This window comes from Anabrus simplex, chromosome 6 (genome assembly GCF_040414725.1).
Source record: "Anabrus simplex isolate iqAnaSimp1 chromosome 6, ASM4041472v1, whole genome shotgun sequence".
Lineage (NCBI taxonomy): Eukaryota > Metazoa > Arthropoda > Insecta > Orthoptera > Tettigoniidae > Anabrus > Anabrus simplex.
This window is the reverse complement of record NC_090270.1, coordinates 350827054-350846021: the sequence shown is the minus strand read 5'-3', so window position 1 is coordinate 350846021 and position 18968 is coordinate 350827054. Positions and strand designations below refer to the sequence as shown.

Sequence of the window (18968 nt, the reverse complement as noted above, 5' to 3'; positions counted from 1 at the left end):
TGTGGGCAGAGTGCAGTGTTTCTGGAAATTAAGGAATAACTCCACAAATTTGTGATAGAAAAACATCAGTTAGGATATGGCGTTTCCAGTGAAATGAGTCAACTGATAGCACCAGAGATCTCAAAAGAACTCAAAACAAAGGATTTTACTGCAAGCCGTGCATGGATCCGAAACTTTTATCGGAGAAAGGGATTGTGCATTCGGAGACGTACGTCTATTTCGCATCGTCTACCTGGAGCGAATGAAGAAAAATTACCATCCTTTCAGTGTCACATTATTCATTTGAGTAAGCAAAATTGTTATTTGCTGTCACAAATTGGGAATGCTGACCAGACACCTACCTATTTTGAAATGCCATTGGAAAATACAGTAGATACAAAGGGTTCTAAAAGTGTAAAATTCAGAAGAGGTAATAAAAAGCGATTGCACGGTAATGTTGTGCGTATTAGCGGATGGAGCCAAACTCTCTCCACATGTGGTTCTGAAAGGGAAAACACTTCCGAAAGGAAACTTGCCGTCCAGTGTTACTGTTAGAACACAAGTCCGGTTGGATGGACAGTGCGTTATTTGAGGACTGGGTGAAGTGCGTTTGGCAACGTCGTCTGGGAACTTTGTTACAAAAATGAAACATGCTTGTGTTGGACAGTTACCGAGGACATACAACTGATGCTGTAAAAGATATGATGACGAAAGTAAAAACCGATCTTGCGATAATTCCTGGATGACTCACTTCTATTCTACAGCCATTGGTTATGTGCATGAACCAGCTTTTCAAAACTGCAATGAAACAGTTGTACACTGTCTGATGTTGACCACGCGTTAACACCAACCGGACGAGTGAAGAGGCCTGAAGTGGGACTAATATGCAGCTGGATCAAGACCACATGGGCGCGCATACTCAACGATCTAGTGTCCAAAAGGTTTAAGAAATGTGGAATTTCAAACTCAGTGGATGGTAGACAGGATGACTATTTGTAGAAAGATGCCAGCGAAGAAAGTTCCTATGGTGATACTTCAGATGATGACTGTGAATTGTGAATGATCTGAGTACTGGGCAGATTTTATTTACGATTTTATTAATTGTAAGCTGTTTGAATTTATATTTGTGGCATTTTTGAAGAAAATTACATAGGTATGTAAGTTATTTGACTTTTATTTTTTCTGTATTTTGCCATCTCAAATTTAGGATTACATAAAATCAGCTTCATGGTCCGTATTGCACTTCAATAGATTCACAACTAAGTATTCATTTATTTTCCACCTAGTCGACACAATGATTGTATCATAAATTAATTCTTAGTTGTGAATCAAATTTAGGGGGCGGGTCTTATTCGGTGGCGGGTGGTTTTTGGGATTATAAGGTATGTGCACATATTTATAATTTCTATGTATCTCAGGTCTGGGGTTACACTTATGTATGTCCTTATTCACTCAGTTTTTCTCTTGTATCTCGACATGAAATTTCATCTGCCTGATCAACAAACCAAATTTCATGTGCGGCAGAAGGGAATCTGAGCCAAGAAACATCTCCTTAACATTTAACCATTTTAAGATAGGTAACTTGAAGGATCCAACTTTTCAATACAAATAAATATTATAATGGTTAAGTTCCAACATGTTTACTTGGTACTAGTTTCAATGCTATTTAGCATCATCTTCAGCCAAAATATGAGAAATAAGCTCAGGTACTTACATACAAACATATACATTACACAAAATATTATAGCATTATGATTAAATAAGGATAAAGAGAGAAATAAAATAGTGAATGGATATTCAGTCACAAGTTCAGAACAAGTTCAAAACAACCCATGAAGGGTGAATTAAAATTGTACAAACACGAGTTAGGACTCAACAAACATAATCTTTTCAAAATACATACAACATTTTAAAACTGAACTTGACAGTCAAAGATTCGAATTTGTAGTCACTTTTCCGTAAATAATGTCACTTATTAAATAAGAGTATAGTAAACATTTTCTTCAGCTTTTGACAGAAATACAACATTCAATTTGCGTAAGATGTTCCTCTGTGAGCTTGAAGTTAGTTTTCCGTCATGGCTCTGCTGTTGTCTGCCGTCTATCGTTTTTATGTTGCAATGTAACGTGTAAGGTGGAGACCAAGCTTCTGAACCTACGTTTCTATGATGTTTGCAGTTCAATGCGGGACCTGCAGTGTAAAAAGGAGATATTTATAAAAGTTGAAATAGTGAAGAAAAAGAGAGCTTGGGCTACCCCAACACTAGCTGCTTCCCTGACCTAAGCTTATCCATCATGCTCAGTTCCTCTTCATCACGCGTCACAGCTTTGCCGGCTCAGGTGATTGTCACTCAGTCTTGGCCCAAGCTCTCTTTTTCTTCACTATTTCAACTTTTATAAATATCTCCTTTTTACACTGCAGGTCCCACACTGAACTGCGAACATCATAGGAACCTTGGTTCAAAAGACTGGTCTCCACCTTACACGTTACGTTACAACATAAAAACGATAGACGACAGACAACAGCACAGCCCTGACGTAATACTAACTTCAAAACACTCAGAGGAACATATAATGGATTTTAAATTCTTTGATACGGCACATGAAGTATTTCATTGTTCTGTCTAAAGAATTTACGATATTTGAATAGACTTCAAATCTCGTAAATACAACAAAATACTTTATGTGCTGCATCAAATAATTTAAAATCCACTATAGCAAAGATGATAAAGGAATTGCTAGATTCATTGGCATGACAAATTTTTTTAGAAAGTTTGCCCCTAATTATGTGGAAATTGCTGCTCCATTGAATACCTTACGAACGAAAGATGTTAAATTTGTGTGGGATCGACCTCAACAAAGAGCCATTGAGTCCTTGAAAAACACTCTTAGCAGTGCTCCGATGCCTGCAATTCCTGATTTCAATAAGAAGTATATCATTCAAATGGATACTTCTAGGAAGGCTAGTGAGGGAGTCTGAAATGGGTAGAAGACCTATTGCCTATGTGTCTAGATCTCTTCCTCCTCTGGAAAGGAGGTATTCAATCTATGAACTGGAATGTATAGCAGTACTATTCTCATTAGAGAAATTCCGCGTTTATGTTGAGAATGTAAACTTCATTTTAGAAATCGACAATGAGGCTCTTTCGTGGGTTCTTAGAAGGCCCAAAAGAACTGGAAGGTTGACGAGATGGGTTCTGAGAATTTCTGCCTTCAATTTTAACGTTCACTACAGTTATGGATCTGAAAATGTAATAGCTGATGGGCTTAGTGTTTGATGGAGAGGAGTTTTCTGAAAATTCTGAAAGAAATTGTACATCCCACGATGGTTTATTAATGGTTAATTCTATTTTGACTAATCTTCCCACGTTGTATCAGGATATTGGTCTGCATCAAAAAGATGATCCCAAATTAAAGGGAATTTCAGAAATAATTCATTCTGGTGAAATTATTAAACCATATTCTTATGTGCCTTGTTGTCAATCCCGTCATGATAAAAGGATAAAGATTGTTGTACCGAAAATTTTAATTCCTGCCATCTTCCAATATTATCACGATGGTCCTGTAGGTGGACACTTGGGTAATTTCAAAACGAGGTTGAAAATTAGAGAGTTCTTTATCTGGAAAAACACAGACCGGGATATCAAGTCCACGGTTGGATCTTGCAAAACTTGCGCTATTAGTAAACCTAGCCTAAAAAACTGTGTGGGATTGTTGTCATCGACACAAGCTTCCAGACCGATGGAGCGACTGTTTATAGATCATGTGGGACCTCTTCCGCGTTCTGCTCGCGGGAATACTCACGCATTGGTATGCATTGATGCATTTACCAGGTTCTGTTGGATCTTTCCAACCAGGTCTACTAATACACAATCTACTATTTCCTGTTTGAATTCTATCTTCGCCTCTTTTGGAACACCTAAGGTTTTGGTCTCAGATAATGCTAGTGGGTTTACTAGCCACTTGTTCAGGAAGTATTTATTCCATTTGTGCATTTCACATGTGATAACAACTCCCTATTATCCTAACCCATCGTATTCAGAGAGAATTAATAGAAATTTGAAATCAGCACTGATAGCAATCACTCCAAGTGGGATACATGTCTACACTGGTTGTCCTGTGCCTTCAATTCTGCAACCCACGAGTCCCATGGAACTGATGTTCAGTTTTGTTCCATTTTCACCTCTATCAAACCTCCTTCGTACTGAGGAATTGCTACCTGAGGTGTTTACTCCCTGTGATGTCTGGAAGGTGTGGGACAAAACCAAAGCGAAGTTAGCTGTGTCATATGAAAAGGTACGAAAAACTATGACAAGGGGTGAAAACCCACTACGTTAAGTGTTGGAGATCTGGTCTTTGTAAAATGTTATCCTATCAGTAAGGCTATAAATAAATTTTCCTCTAAATTAGCTCCCAGATTCCAGGGACCTTGTACTATTTTACAGTATTTAAGATCGGTATCTATGCTCATCAGTGACCCTATTGCCAAAAGGATACGGAGAGTGCATCTATCCCAACTGAAAGCTGCTTGATGTGTTACGTGTCATTATGTTGGGTTTTGATGTAAAAGTTTTAGTGGGAATATTAATGGTAATCAGCCAGCTGATAAGCTTGATAGAGCTTGATGATGGAAGTATGGAACTTGTCCTGTAGGTATGAATATGGAGAATCTGTGAACCTGTGTAACTATTTTTTGGGTGGTTCTTATTTTGGGTGACGTCGTCTGGGATCTCCTTGAAGTCGCGAAGCATTAAAAAAACTGTGACTGGTGATCTTATGATGTTAATATGATGTGCAGACATATTGCATATATGGTCACACATTTGTATATTGCTATGGAATCAACATATCAGTGAGTGAATTACTGTTAATTTCCCCAAATTATTATAATTATAGTTCTGGATATGTGTGAATTTATTTGGTGAGCTGTTATGGTAAATGATTTAAATCTTGATAACGCATGTGATTCTCTGTTTGGTAATGTGTCTGGAGCATAGTGATTCAGTGGAGTGCATGATGGATGTCTGTATGGGAATCTTACTGTGATTAAATTTTCGCTGCTCTGTTGCTATTGATGTGGTAAATGCCTAGAATTTTTTTTAAATAATGTATAACTCACCTATATTGAGCCTGTTTATTGTAGAGTAGTGACGTGGAGGTTATGTATACATAATACCTGATTTTCTAACACTAGTTATATTCAGAGATGTTTATACCCTTAATTAATGGATGGTATCCTGAAAATCTTCAAGCAGATCGATTCTCCTACACTTACAATCCAATTGCAAAATGCTCTTGATTCACTGCCACGTTGGTGTACTACATGGCGTCTTAAACCTCATCCCTCCAAGTGTTCCACCATTTCATTCACACTTCGTAAATCCCCTGTTCTATAAGGATATCATCTACTGAACCAATCGATTGCTCTTGTTGACAACAAAAAAGACTTAGGAGTGCATTTTGACAGTAAATTGTTATTTGTCTCGCACATAAACGGGGTTACCTCACGTGCTATGTCACTCCTCGGTTTACTCTACAGGTTTTCTGACATCACAGACGTAAATGCCCTCTGAGCATTCTACGTTTCCTGTATCTTACATATTGTTGAATACGCCTCTCCAGTCTGGTCCATTTCTGCTTCTTCAAACCCCTGCCACCTTGACCGTGTATAATCTTTTTTCTGTGCTATCGTCAGAGCCAGGGTCCCTGCATGTCGGAACCTAAGCACTATCCAAGTGCTTGGGAAACTGAACCTCAAGACTCTTTCTGCTCGGAGAAAAGTAGCCAACCTAAAGCTGCTATACAAAGCAGCTAATGGTCTATTTAGGTCTCCTGATTTAGTTTCCTTATTTCCCCTCCACGTCCCATCCCGTAGTACCAGAATGAAGACTCTATTCCATATTCCTTACTCCCGGCTTTTTCTCTCAGCCAAAGGTCCCTTTCTATACGTATTCCAGCAACGTTTAATACATTATCTATCAACAAGAACCTGGACATCTTCCTTCCTTCTGTCATGATATTTCGAATATAACTTAATTTTCCTCCTTGTTCTTTCTAGTTCTGCTCCTGTATTTACTGTATTTATGTAATCATAATACTATAACATTTTGTGTAATGTATATGTTTGTATGTATGTACCGGAGCTTATTTCTCACATTTTGGCTGAAGATGATGCTAAATAGCATAGAAACTAGTACCAAGTAAACATGTTGGAACTTAACCATTATAATATTTATTGGTATTGAAAAGGTGGATCCTTCAAGTTACCTACCTAACTCAATAGGGATATAAAATGAAAGTCTTAACCATCTGTTCTGTATTTACGGTGGTCTCAACATTGCTCTTGTGATCTCCATCACATCTTTTAGTATATTAATTTGCGACATGAATATTCTATTCTGTGAGATTTTGTTCACCAGCTTGTCAACTTTTTACAATCCCAAATGAAGACTGTGTTAAAATACTGTCCCTAACTATGAAGAAAGCTGGTATTTAGGGCACGGTTCTAGGTGGAAGGTTTGTTATTTATGTTTAGTAGTGTCTTAACCTCATGCGAGAGTCAAGTCTCATCCATGCGGGGTTTTGACTTGTTTCCTTTTGCTTTTCTTTATGTGATGTGCCAGCCAATTCCAAGTGGCAGTATCCTCGTACCTAGAACATGAACAACGCGAGATATTTTAGTGCCACTGACCCTCTGGAGGAAACTTTTACTTGTACGTACTGATGGTTCAAGCGTGCATGCTCCGCTGCATATCCATCCCCACATTCTGCCAAGCCCAGATGGTGTTTATTTACCTGCATCAGAAATATGAGTAAGTGATGAGATTCTACCATCGTGACATGAGGAGCTACTTTATTTGGTTCTCTATGTGGACCATTTGTATACTGAATCTGCCCCCTCTGGTGTTTCTTAACTTATATTGCCTTATTTGTATTTACTTTAGTTTTGTGGCAGGTCATTTTGTTATCGTGACGTCAAGTGCCCCTTTTTGCTTCTCTTTCTTCATTTGCAATTTTCTTATTCCTAGTTGCTTTATGTCGCACCGACACAGATAGTTCTTATGGCAACGATGGGATAGGAAAGGTCTAGGTGTGGAAGGGGAGCAGCCATGGCCTTAATTAAGGTACAGCCCAAGCATTTGCCTGGTATAAAAATGGGAAACAACGGAAAACCATTTTCAGGGCTGCCGACTGTGGGGTTCGAACCCACTATCTCCTAGATGCAAGCTCACGGCTGCACCCCCCTAACCGCATGGCTAACTCGCTTGGTAAGCCATTTTTAGTCCATGTGTCACTATATCTTCCGTGCTCCAAAACAGGCTTTAAACCAGAAATGTTATTTTGGAAACGGAGAATAATAACGGATTTTGCGGTAAACAACAAAGAAAGAAAGTCACTGAGAAGAAAGGTTCAGCGACATAAATCATAAGAGATAGGAATTCTCCCTTATAATCCAATAAATACAATACTAGTAATAGAATTACTGGGCTTCTCTTTTCTCAATTTTAAGTGCATGTTCATTAATTAGTGCCTTAATAAACACATGGAATTTCATCTTATAGTGTGTACGCTTAGCGTAGCTCCAAGGAGCCTGGATCGAGACAATTTTTTCTCCGTTCTGAACAATGTAAAGCCGTTGATTTTTATAAGATTCAGCGGAAAACGATTTCATGTTTGTTCTCTCAAGCTTTTCACACTTTTTAGTGCTCATCTCCAGAAACAGTAAATACAGCTTTCACTGTATGTGTACAACGTAAAATGTACGCAAGTCCCTGTTGGACATTCAGTACAAAGGTTTTCCATTTAACATGCTCTCCTTCCTAGTCCGAGCTTGTATTGTAAATACATAACAAACTATTGCTACTAAAATGCAGGAGAGCACAAATGTAGGTTACTTCCAGCTCATGTTGTACAAAACACCACATCAGGATTTAAGTCCTCCACAAGGGAGCTGGGACTTGAACCTCAGCTAATCAGGTTGAGATACAACAATAAAATGTTTCAATGCAATACTGAACCAAATATTGTGATCACCTGAATTTTATCTTCTTCCTTGGCAAATTCTTTACCCTCCTCCTCTCCAGTGAGATCATGAATTATAACTTCTGGTTCCAGTTTCATTGTCATCAGGTCGTCTACTGGTATCTCTTCTCTTGGCTGAAACAGTACACAACACTGATCCTGAGTTCGTTAAGTTAACAAAATGTACAATTTCATATGAATCACGATCTTCATGTATTCGAAAACTTAAGTCCTTACGACCCAATTATTCATGAAAAAATAAACACACACTACATATATTTTCACTTACAAAATTATAAGACTGCTCAGGATCTGACGGCCATTCTGGCTCACACTTAACAAAGACAGTTTCCTCCATAATGTCCGAGGACCTGCAATGCAAGAAAAATTAATAAATTAATTTAAATATACCAATTAATCACTATCCAAGCAAGAAAATAAAACCTGTATTTGAAGCAGCATAGGTACATACATATTATACATGTACATTACATTTGTTATAGATTGTGATGCCTCTCAGCATTCAGTCTGCAAGCGCTGTGAGTTAATTATGTTCCTCCACAACAGTTCTCAAACTTTACGCACACACAATCCATTTTTTTAGAATTAAATTATTGGTTGCACTTTCCATTCACTCTGCTGTTTACACTAGACAGCCCCACTTTTCCCTTCTAAAAATTGAAATCAGGCTTAAAACCTGCCTTAACCCTTAGCACTCGAATTTGTTTAGTTTGTCAGACACCCCAACTCGTATTTATTTTTCTGGAAATGTATGGCTATACTGCCATCTCTTCTTAAGGCTAAAACAACTTATTTTGTGAAATTGAATATAAGCCTGCATGAATTCACTTGTCAAACTGTGCAGGAACTTCATAAAGTCAAACCAAACATCTCCGGAGCCTTCTTCGACTTGAGATTCACTTCCCAAACCATGTACATCCGTACTGCCCGGCCCACTTGATTTGCTTGAGGCGTCTTCCAACTGTAAGCACAGCGCTGGACTGGCTGTCCAAATCACGATAAGAATTATATTCAGAAGGCCATGCATTCTCTAAAGTGAAGGTACTGCACGACAATCACCAGCTACTTAAATTCCTCTATTAAAACCTGTTTTTCTGGGAGTAAACATAGTAACAGAAAACTGCACTGTTGGAACATTTCGAACACAAGGTTAAGAAATCATATTCTTTATTATAATTGATGATGATGAAGTTTAAAGGGGCCTAATTTATTATAATTACCAGCGATTTTAAGTTGAGGAAAAACATAACACATGCAAATATTGTGAAGGAATATCAAAATAAAACCCAGCATTACCAATCCGTACAATCGAATACGAATGGTGACTTTGCAGCTTTACTACAAATTGTTGGAACTCTTTGCATGCACCTGGCAACAATGGCCCATTATTACTTTGCATTTTTCTCGAGCACTTTCCTCTGCTCCTTCTCTACATCATTCGCAAGTCGTACTCCTTATCCCATCCCATCTGACAGCGACAATCTCTTCTTGCACTTTTTATGCATAAAGTTCACAATTGTTTTTCAACTCCTTTAAAGCATCCTTGTTGCAAGCCAATGAACGCTTTTCTTATACACTATGCATTTATAAAGCAATCTTTGTCTCTTCACAAGCGCCGAACATTGCCTTCATTTAAACAAATTTTTTTTACAGGTGCACAATAATTACCAATTTCCATGTTTAATAACCATTACCTTAAATCTGACATAATGTTGACACGAACATGTTGAAATCTTGTTCCATATCTCTACAATACTATGATCCATCACGAAAATATTTCTGATTGCTAGGAAGTGCCAGACATGCCAGCTTTGGATGTTTGCAACGATGAGGACATTTCTCATACAATAGATGGTACAACATTTTGCTTCTCTGCCATCTAGCATCGGTGCTTGAACACAGAAAATGTAACTATCTGTCCACGTGTTGAACTGAGAGTGACATCAACCAGAGAAACAAGCCAGTTGATGACAGCACACTCTTTAAGGACGTACCAACTTATAAACATAACATAAATGTTCCTACAATTCATCAATTAAAAAAGCGTGATTTGACAGAATATGATGATGTTCTTTCAAGAACGAAACCTGTCATAAATTTAGTGTCTGACAAGCTTCCTCCTGCCACTATTCCCACCATATTTACCAGCAATCATTCTTGTTGGTCTTATCTCCGATCAATAACATATCCGGTGTTCATATAGCAAAGTTCACTGAACTCTCTGAATACAATCAATCACATCTACCATCCCTGATGAGTACTAAACAGATCTAAAGTCAGTAAAATGATCCATTAATTGTAATTTTGCGTTTCCTATCCAAGTTTCTTGTCACCCACCATCCCTTGCTACTTTAACACCCAGCTGAACCCCTTACCTTCCAGTAAACACGTAACAAAGGTGTTTAACGTAGTCATGTTAGTCCCACTGTCAACACAAATGCCTTTCATTGCCTGTAATAACATAACTCGCAGGCTAGGGGAAATAAGACTCCCTCATGCCTGGAAGTCCCGCGCTCTACTCCTAGCCATGTCATGGGTTTTTACTGGGATCTGAGGACTGGTTTGAAGTCAATTCAGGCAAAGTGAAGATAACTGAGGAGCTATGTGACAGTGAGGCGTCAGCTTCAGGCTCAGCTAATATCCATCAGAATGTACAATATATTTTTCTGATCGAAGAAACATTGTGCAATCACAACTCTTCATTACATATTGTTTTTCCAATTACTTCATGCATCTAGTTCTGACGGTTGTCCTCCACCCTTTCTCAAATGCCTCTGATCACCTCGATAGTTGTTGCAAACCTTCCTGTCCCTTGCTTATAAATAGGTGCAATTACTGCTTTCGTCCAATCGGAAGGTACCTTCCTACCTTGCCAGTCCTCGTCCTGCGTGTGTGACACAGTGCTTGGCTTAGCTTTAGATAATTCGATCATACCATCGATTCAATTCGGATTTCATTTCCATTGAGTTGGCAGCATTACCAGAACCAGAAGAGCTCCCTCCTTGCTCCTCACCCCCCCCCCCCGTAAAACCAGCTATCACTAAAAGTTTTGCGTACTGTACTTACTCGTCTTTATGCACTAACAAGCCCAGAAATATACAATAACAACATTAAACAAACAGCGTGATGTTCAAATACCCTAACTGCATTTGTCATACATGTGAAGCCTTCTGGATGAGTTACGTTAGCACTTGGTGATGTTAAGCCTCAATTAAGTGCTTCTACTCAAGTCAGCACTCTGAAGCCTACCGGTACTTCTTTTTTTAAGAAAAGATAGAAAAGCGCCATCACTCAATACTACGACATTCTCTCAATTAGAGATGGGTACTATCGACTGATAACTAGTCAACTACTTAAAAACAATTAAATAAGCTTATAGTAGGTTCCACCTTTTCAATACGTTTACAATGTTGTTATCTGATGTTTACAACATTATTTATTACAAATTACAGGACATGTTTCGGTGTACAATTTTTAACACCATCATCAGCTGCATTGTTTTGACTGCTAAGTTTCTATACACTTTTCAAACAGCTGATGATGGTGTTAAAAATTGTAAATGTATTGAAAAGATGGAACCTACTATAAGCTTATTTAATTGTGATCTCAGTTCAATACGGATAAAAACATGAAATTCCTTACGCTTAATACTTAAAAACAAGTCAACTGATTTCAGTCGTGTACCCCGTCATGGATCTCTGCACATTTCACTGTCCAGTCAGGACAAAACAAGTTGACTGAATTCAGTCACATTCCCCGTCATGGATCTCTCCACGTTTCACTGTCCAGTCAGCACAAAACAAGTTGACTGAATTCAGTCACATTCCCCGTCATGGATCTCTCCACGTTTCACTGTCCATTCAGCACAAAACAAGTTGACTGAATTCAGTCGCACTCCTGCCACAGCGACATGGAAGGGAATGGAACTATTGGTCCATAGTCACTTCGGATATCTCCAACAGCTATCGGGGGTTTTTGGTATCTTGCTGTCTATATAAATACATTTCTTGTTATTTGTAAATATTGCTAAATTCATGTTATTGTGCAGTTTGTTATTGTGTAGCAGAAAAAATGAGTCCCAAAATGCATGAAGTATGGGATTACTTTGAGAAAATAAGTTCAATATCTGCTTTGTGTCTCCTGTTTAAGAAAGAACGCAAATATTCCAGTACCACATCGAATCTGAGGGAACATTTAACATGTGACTGTTAGGCAAAACACGGGCGGAATACGATTCCTAACAAAATAATAAGTTTATCTGGAAATGAGACACAATCCACACTCACCACCTTAACATGTTCGTCCACCTTCACCGCCAAAGAAAACGTTTCACAGCTAGATCAGAACCCTAGAACAAGCCTTCTCGCCAGTTGCATCTCTACGATAGTTACACAACTAATGATATTTCGGATGCTAGAACTGAAAAAAATGACTTATTAGTGGTTAAAATGGTTGTCAGAGATATGCAGCCCTTGTCAATTACAGAAGATTGTGGTATCAAAGAATTAATTCATGAACTTGAACCAAGATACATTCTTCCAAATCGGAAATGGCTTACCCCTACAATTCTACGAAGCTTATACGACTCGACCCACACTGAATTACAGAATGAGTTATGTGCAGCTTATCAGTGACTACAGACATATGACATACTAGACATAGGGTCTTCTTTGAATACCAAATTGTTTCTCACTGTGACTTGTCACTATTTTGATAGTGAAAGAGATAGTTTACGGTCGTGTGTGCTTGCTACGAAAGAACTGTCCCAGAGTCACACTGCACAATACTTATCAGATGTTCTGAAACAAGTTTTTGGACGACTGGGGCGTTACAGATAGAATAGTAGCTATTGTAACTGATAGTGGAGCGAATATAAAAGCTACCGTAAATAATCTTGGCATACCAAATACGCCATGTGCTGCATTTAGTTGTTAATGATGCTATGGCTATCATGTAAAATTAGCAAATATTCTTCCGTGCATTGGTCACACATTTTATGTCAAGTGTTGCTGCTGCAGATAAATTCAGGTCAATGCAAAGTCAAATGGGATTTAAACAACTCAAAGTGAAGCAAGATGTATGTTCCAGGTGGAACTCCATACTTACAATGCTTGAACGATTGAAGGAAATCATGCTGCCCCTTTTGGCTACTCTTATGTCTTTACCTAAAAGTCCAGAGCCCTTAACTGCCGACCAATGGTAAGTTGTTGAAGATTGTATTCCATTGTTAGAATTAATGGAAGCAATGACACAGAAACTTTTTGCCAATAGAATTTATAGTCTGAAACAAAAATCCAAGCCCGTATGTTCCGCCACTGTCATACTCCGCCAGTATATCGAGAAAGCCTATGAAGATAGAAGAAACTGCCCTGGAAAAATAAGGCATCAATGCCAAAACTCTATAAACTTGCTCAGAAGTAACTGCAACGTCGGTTCCAACTGAGAGTATTTTCTTGAAGGCTGGAATGACTATCTGAAAAAAGGTACCACCTAAAATAGAAGAAGCTTGATAAACTTATTTTCCTCAATATGAACTTAAAGTGACTTGTAAGATACCCAGCTTTGCCTCTGTGAACCAAACATGTTTGTATGTGGGCTGTTGTATGTTAACTTTATAGGTAACTACTTGATACTTGTTGCTTATGTGCTCTTTGTTTCCTTGTATATTTGTTTACATTAATTATGTTGTTAATAAATAAGGCCTAATTACAATAATAATCTAGAAAATACCATAGTAGTGTGTTTGGCTATTCTCATCCCGACAGTGTACTACAGCAACAAGGTTTACATTAGCATTGTTCAAGAATAGAGCCTCATTGCAGTATTTCTACGTTTCACTGTCCAGTTAGTACCAAGAAAGGCAATTCGTATTATGTTGGTTCATAGCAAGGGTATCCCTATTTATTAGCCCGGTGTACGGATGAGTGCGTAAATTGGATTTTAACCTGTGTAACTTCCTTGGAAGCGTGATTATATAAGTCTGGGATTGGGGTATGCACCCAAAGGTACAGTACCATACTATTGTGTCATCTGCCAGGAATGAATATAAAAAAGTGGAAAACTATATTAAACTAAGGATACTGTGTCCACTGCCGGTAAATGGGATATGAACCTGGGATCTCCAGGTGGTGCAGCTTCTTATTCCTAATGTGGAGTGGAGTGAACTTCTTGGCTGCGAACGTGGGTCCCTTTGAATGAATTCGTAAGTCAATATAACACGGAGACCTGTACTGCAGAAATACATGCATAACATCACCGTGGAATAGCGGGACGCACTCACGAAACCACGAATTACAGTATGAAGATTCTTGAGACCCATTAGTGGGGTAGGCTGTGGATAGTACGCCCATGACGTCCACGTTTCTTTGAATTTCTTCGCTCACTGTCGGAAGCAGAATTTAACTTGCCCTGATGAAGGCCAATGCAATTTGGCTGAAAGCTTGGCTTCATTAAATAAACATAATGGCTATGATGCAGTGGTCATTTATTTATTTACTTTAACATTTATTTTGTTCTAATGGGTGTCTACACAAGTGATTTCAAATTATTGGTAAATTGCGTTTAAAAACGAAGCCTAATTAGTAAAAGTACGGCTCTCCACTTTTGATACGGAGAGTTTTGACTGAAAACACTCCAATGTTCTTCATGGAATGACTAATGACTTGCGGTATATGAATACTTTCTTTCACTGAAATCATTCGACTATCCAGCCTTTCCGACAGGAAGTAATGAATACTATCGTTCGATTGAAAACATTCGACTATTCATTCCTCTCGACTACGAAGTTTCCACTAAGGAAAAACCACCTTTCATCGTCGCAGGCATAAACAAACATTTCACATCACTCCGCAAGGTCTTTGTGCTCCTTACGTAGATAAGAAGATAAATAAAAATTGAAATACATTAACTTTGCCACAAAATAACAAGTAGGCCTACTTACGTGACACGTATTCCATTAATCCGAATGCAAGAGGCTCAATTCCCTGTAGACAGGAAGATTTGCTGTTATTGCTTCACTAGAATCCTCTCCTAAATAAATGATGAATTCGCCACGCTCTACATACAAAACACTAAGCACACGTGGTCTAATAACATGACCAATGGTGAATAATTTTCGTGCACTATAAATGCTTGAACCAGACATACCACTGAACTTGGATGGTAATACATTTAAATTAAATACATTTATTAAAATAGGCCTGGTCTTCTGCCCAACTTTCAGACATTTCGCTGTCTTCTGTTTTACATCAGCTGGAACCTATCCGTATATAGATCTCAATCAAGGTTGTGCATAACCTCGGAGCTGCTACAAAGGGGATTCCAATGAGCATACGTTTATAAGATATTGATCAAAAGCTTAGAAAAATATTTTCAATCAGCGAAACGCTTTCACTTCAAACTTTCAGAAACAGCTTGTACAATTATATTTTTAAATTTAGAATATCTACTGGGTGGACAGACAAAGAAGGAAGTGTGTTCTCCTGAAAAACCTGGCTACGGGCCAAATTCATAGTCAGTACTTATACATAAGTGGAACCCTTCAGCAATAAGGCATCACTTATAATAAGTAGTCACTTATATTAGTTTACATTTCATAGACAGCACTTAATGACTACACTCATTGCACAGTAAGTATTCACTGGAGATGTGGCAATGCTGTATATTATTCCCATGCTTCCTGGATCGTGTAGTTCTGGCTACCGAATAGTGGGATGATCTATTGTGTTTTGTTTATCATAGGACATTGCGCGACATTTTTTAGGTTAAAAGATCATCTATTTTGTATTTGGTTATCAGAATGTATAACAAAACATCGAGCTGAGACAGTACCTGCAAGAACATGCGCACAATATCAAAAACTCTTTATTTGCAAATGAGGTGTCTACCTCGGTGGCAAATGGTACACTAAAATACATTATTGTCAAGCACTAAATATTAAATTAATAAGAGAAGAAAATTTCCTTATAATACAATATTATACAATTTACGCTAACAATTTTTTCTATTACACACATAGCTCATCCTTAATAAATTTATATTGTTTACAAAATTCTACTTATAATATATCCTGTACTATTTACAAGTATAGTCAACTGATATACAGTATGTGGAATTACTTCAAATGATACTATACAACTGGTATAAGATTAAACTTTACATTGCATTTATTTACTTTTTCTTTTCTTTACCCATTCTGGAACCTAAGTAGCATAACGACCTGCTGCGTCTTAACCAGAGCCCCTTTTGCCACCACTTTTCAGAGTTCCTAAAGGGCCTTCACAGCTACCGAAGGGGTCCCAGGGCCCTCAAAGTCCCCACTGTACTTCACCCCTACAGGCATTCCCCTACTTTGGCTGTCCAAACACCTTAGACCAGGGGATAGAATTAATTTATTCACACACATTCTTTATATACAATAACCTGCACTGGTCGAATGCCCTCTAACATTTCATTTATTTTCTCTGTTCCTGTTTATTCTCTTCTTGAATATCTGTACAGATATTGGAAAAGGATCAAACACTGGTCCTGGTAAACTGTTCCACTCCTTCACACCCTTCCCAATGAATGAAAATTTACCCCAATCGCTTCTGCTAAAATTCCTTCTAATTTTATACTTGCAGTCAGTTCTGCCGATATAATTATTTTCCAACTGAAGCCTCTCACAAATATCTCCCCATGCTTCTTCTCCTGTATAGGCCCTATATAATCCTGTAAGTCTAGTTATCTCCCTTCTCTTACTGAAAGCATCCCCACACAAGTTCCTTCAACATTTCTGATACACTACCCTTTCTCCTGAAATCCCCTGTTACAAATCTTGCTGCTTTCCTCTGCACACTATCTATTTCTTTTATTAGGTATTCTTGGTGAGGATCCCAAACACTGTTTGCATATTCCAATAATGGATGAACCATACTTAAGTAACTTTTCTCTTTTAATTCTTTGTTGCATCCTTTAAGTAGCCTCATTATGACATGTAACGATCTGTACGCTTTCCCCACAATGTCATCCACATGACCCTTCCAGTGCAAATTACTTTCAAATCTCACACCTAAGTATTTGCACATGCCATCTTTTGGGATAACTACCTCATCCAAAGTATATTCAAATTCATTTTAAAACTCCTGTTTGTAAATGTTGTAACAGTTGATTTGCCCCCATTAACCTTCATATTATTTTCTTCAACCCACTGTTGGATACTCTCAAGGTCCCTTTGTAATTCTGAACAATCCTCAACGTTATTTATTTCCATACAAACAATTATGGCATCTGCATACAATCTTATTTTTGATGTTATATTGTTCCCTAAGTCATTTGCATATATTAAGAAAAGTAACAGACCGATTATACTACCCTGTGCAATTCCCTTCCAAACTTTCTCTTCCTGTGATACATTATTTCCTACTTTGACTTTCTGGACCCTTGAATTTACAAATGTTTTTATCCAACGTGTAAGCCTTACGTCCAATCCTATTCCCTCCAATTTCTTTAATAATATTCCATGTTCCACTCTGTCAAAGGCTTTGGAAAGATCTATGGCTATGCAATCTAACTGACCTCCTGAATCCAACTGATCTGATATGTCCTGCTGAAATCCCACCAGTTGTGCCTCACAAGAAAATTTCTTTCTAAATCCATACTGACTCCTCATGAACCAATGTTTATCATCACATATCCCTCTGATGTACTTTGATATTAAACTCTCCAGTATTTTACAAACTATACTGGTCAGGCAGCAGGTAGAGACCCTTTCGGAGGCAGCCCTACCCATGGAGTGGTGCCCCTGCCTATGTGAGTCCCAGAGCACACTGACCCGGTGTGTAACATCTGGTATGGGTCCCAGCTCAGGGTTACGAGTGAAGACCTCAACGGCATCTACGGCAGAGAAGGTGGACTTCGGTACGGCGGAGATGGCGGAAGGGGCATACCCGTAGCGTCTGTACTCCAGAGGAGTGGCTACTAAAGGCGTCTGTCTCCATGTTAGGGGCGGCCTAATTTTGAACCTGGCAGTAGGTATTAAATGCCTTTGGGTGTGGCGAGCCCATCGTAACAAAAGCCTATATGGACAAAGCAGATATGGTGCCTCGGAAAAGGTTAGGGCGTCCCCTGCTAGAAGCGATGCGCAGCTCTTCAGGTGCTGGGGAAACTGTGAAAAATGGGCAACCAGCACCAAACTACATCAACATTGCAACAGTTAATGTACTGACACTGACGGGAAAGACAGAAGAACTGGTTGACTTCATGATAGAAAAAGATATAGCCATACTTGAACTGTGCAAGACCAAGAAGAGGGGTACAGGGGAGATCCCTCTGAGGGAAGGATACAGGCTGTATTACAGCAGAGGACCTGAAGCAAAAAATGGAGTGGCCATCATACTTAGAAGAGAAATCCAAGAATATGTGGAATATACAAAGTACGTCAGCGATAGGATGATGATGATGAGACTCCAGTTTGAAAATGGCGTGAATGATCTATTTCAGTTGTATGCCCCACAAACTGGTTGCATAGATGAACATCTAGAGGACTTCTTAGAGGAATTGGAGAGACAGATAGAAGATAAGGAAGTACTATTGATGGGAGATCTAAACGCACAAGTTGGAATGGAAAGACAAGGAAAGGAAGATGTTGTAGGGCCCTTTGGATATGGAAATGTAAAACCAGAAGGTGAGTTGTTGGTGGATTTTTGCATGAGGAATCAAATGATTGTTGGAAACACCTGGTTTAGGAAGAAGAACAGTCAGAAGATTACAAGGTATGGCTGGGGAGACAGACAAACAAAAACCATGATTGATTATATAATCATAGAGAAAGAACACCGGAAGAACCTTGTAGATGTAACAGCCATGCCTGAAGAAGCCTTTGGTTGAGGTCATAGAGTTTGACAGGAAAACTGAAAGTTGGAAAGATTGAAAAATCCCAATTAAGAAGAGAGAAAAGAATTAAAGTAT

General features: G+C 38.5%; 1 protein-coding gene across 3 annotated transcripts in view; it reads right to left on the bottom strand.

The window, feature by feature from the left end:
• The window catches only part of LOC136875819 (gastrula zinc finger protein XlCGF57.1), a 46494-nt gene that overhangs the window by 19541 nt on the left and 7985 nt on the right, over positions 1–18968 (bottom strand). For 2 of the 3 annotated variants that reach the window (XM_067149437.2, XM_067149438.2), the window contains exons 2-3: positions 8290–8371; positions 8013–8135 (exon numbers count right to left, since the gene is read on the bottom strand). In XM_067149437.2, the coding sequence (XP_067005538.2) occupies positions 8013–8135; positions 8290–8358 (192 nt within the window). In that variant the 5' untranslated portion in view covers positions 8359–8371. Of the gene's footprint in view, positions 1–8012; positions 8136–8289; positions 8372–8492; positions 8574–18968 lie in introns of those variants that run through there. The other variant, XM_067149435.2, reaches the window with a different exon arrangement.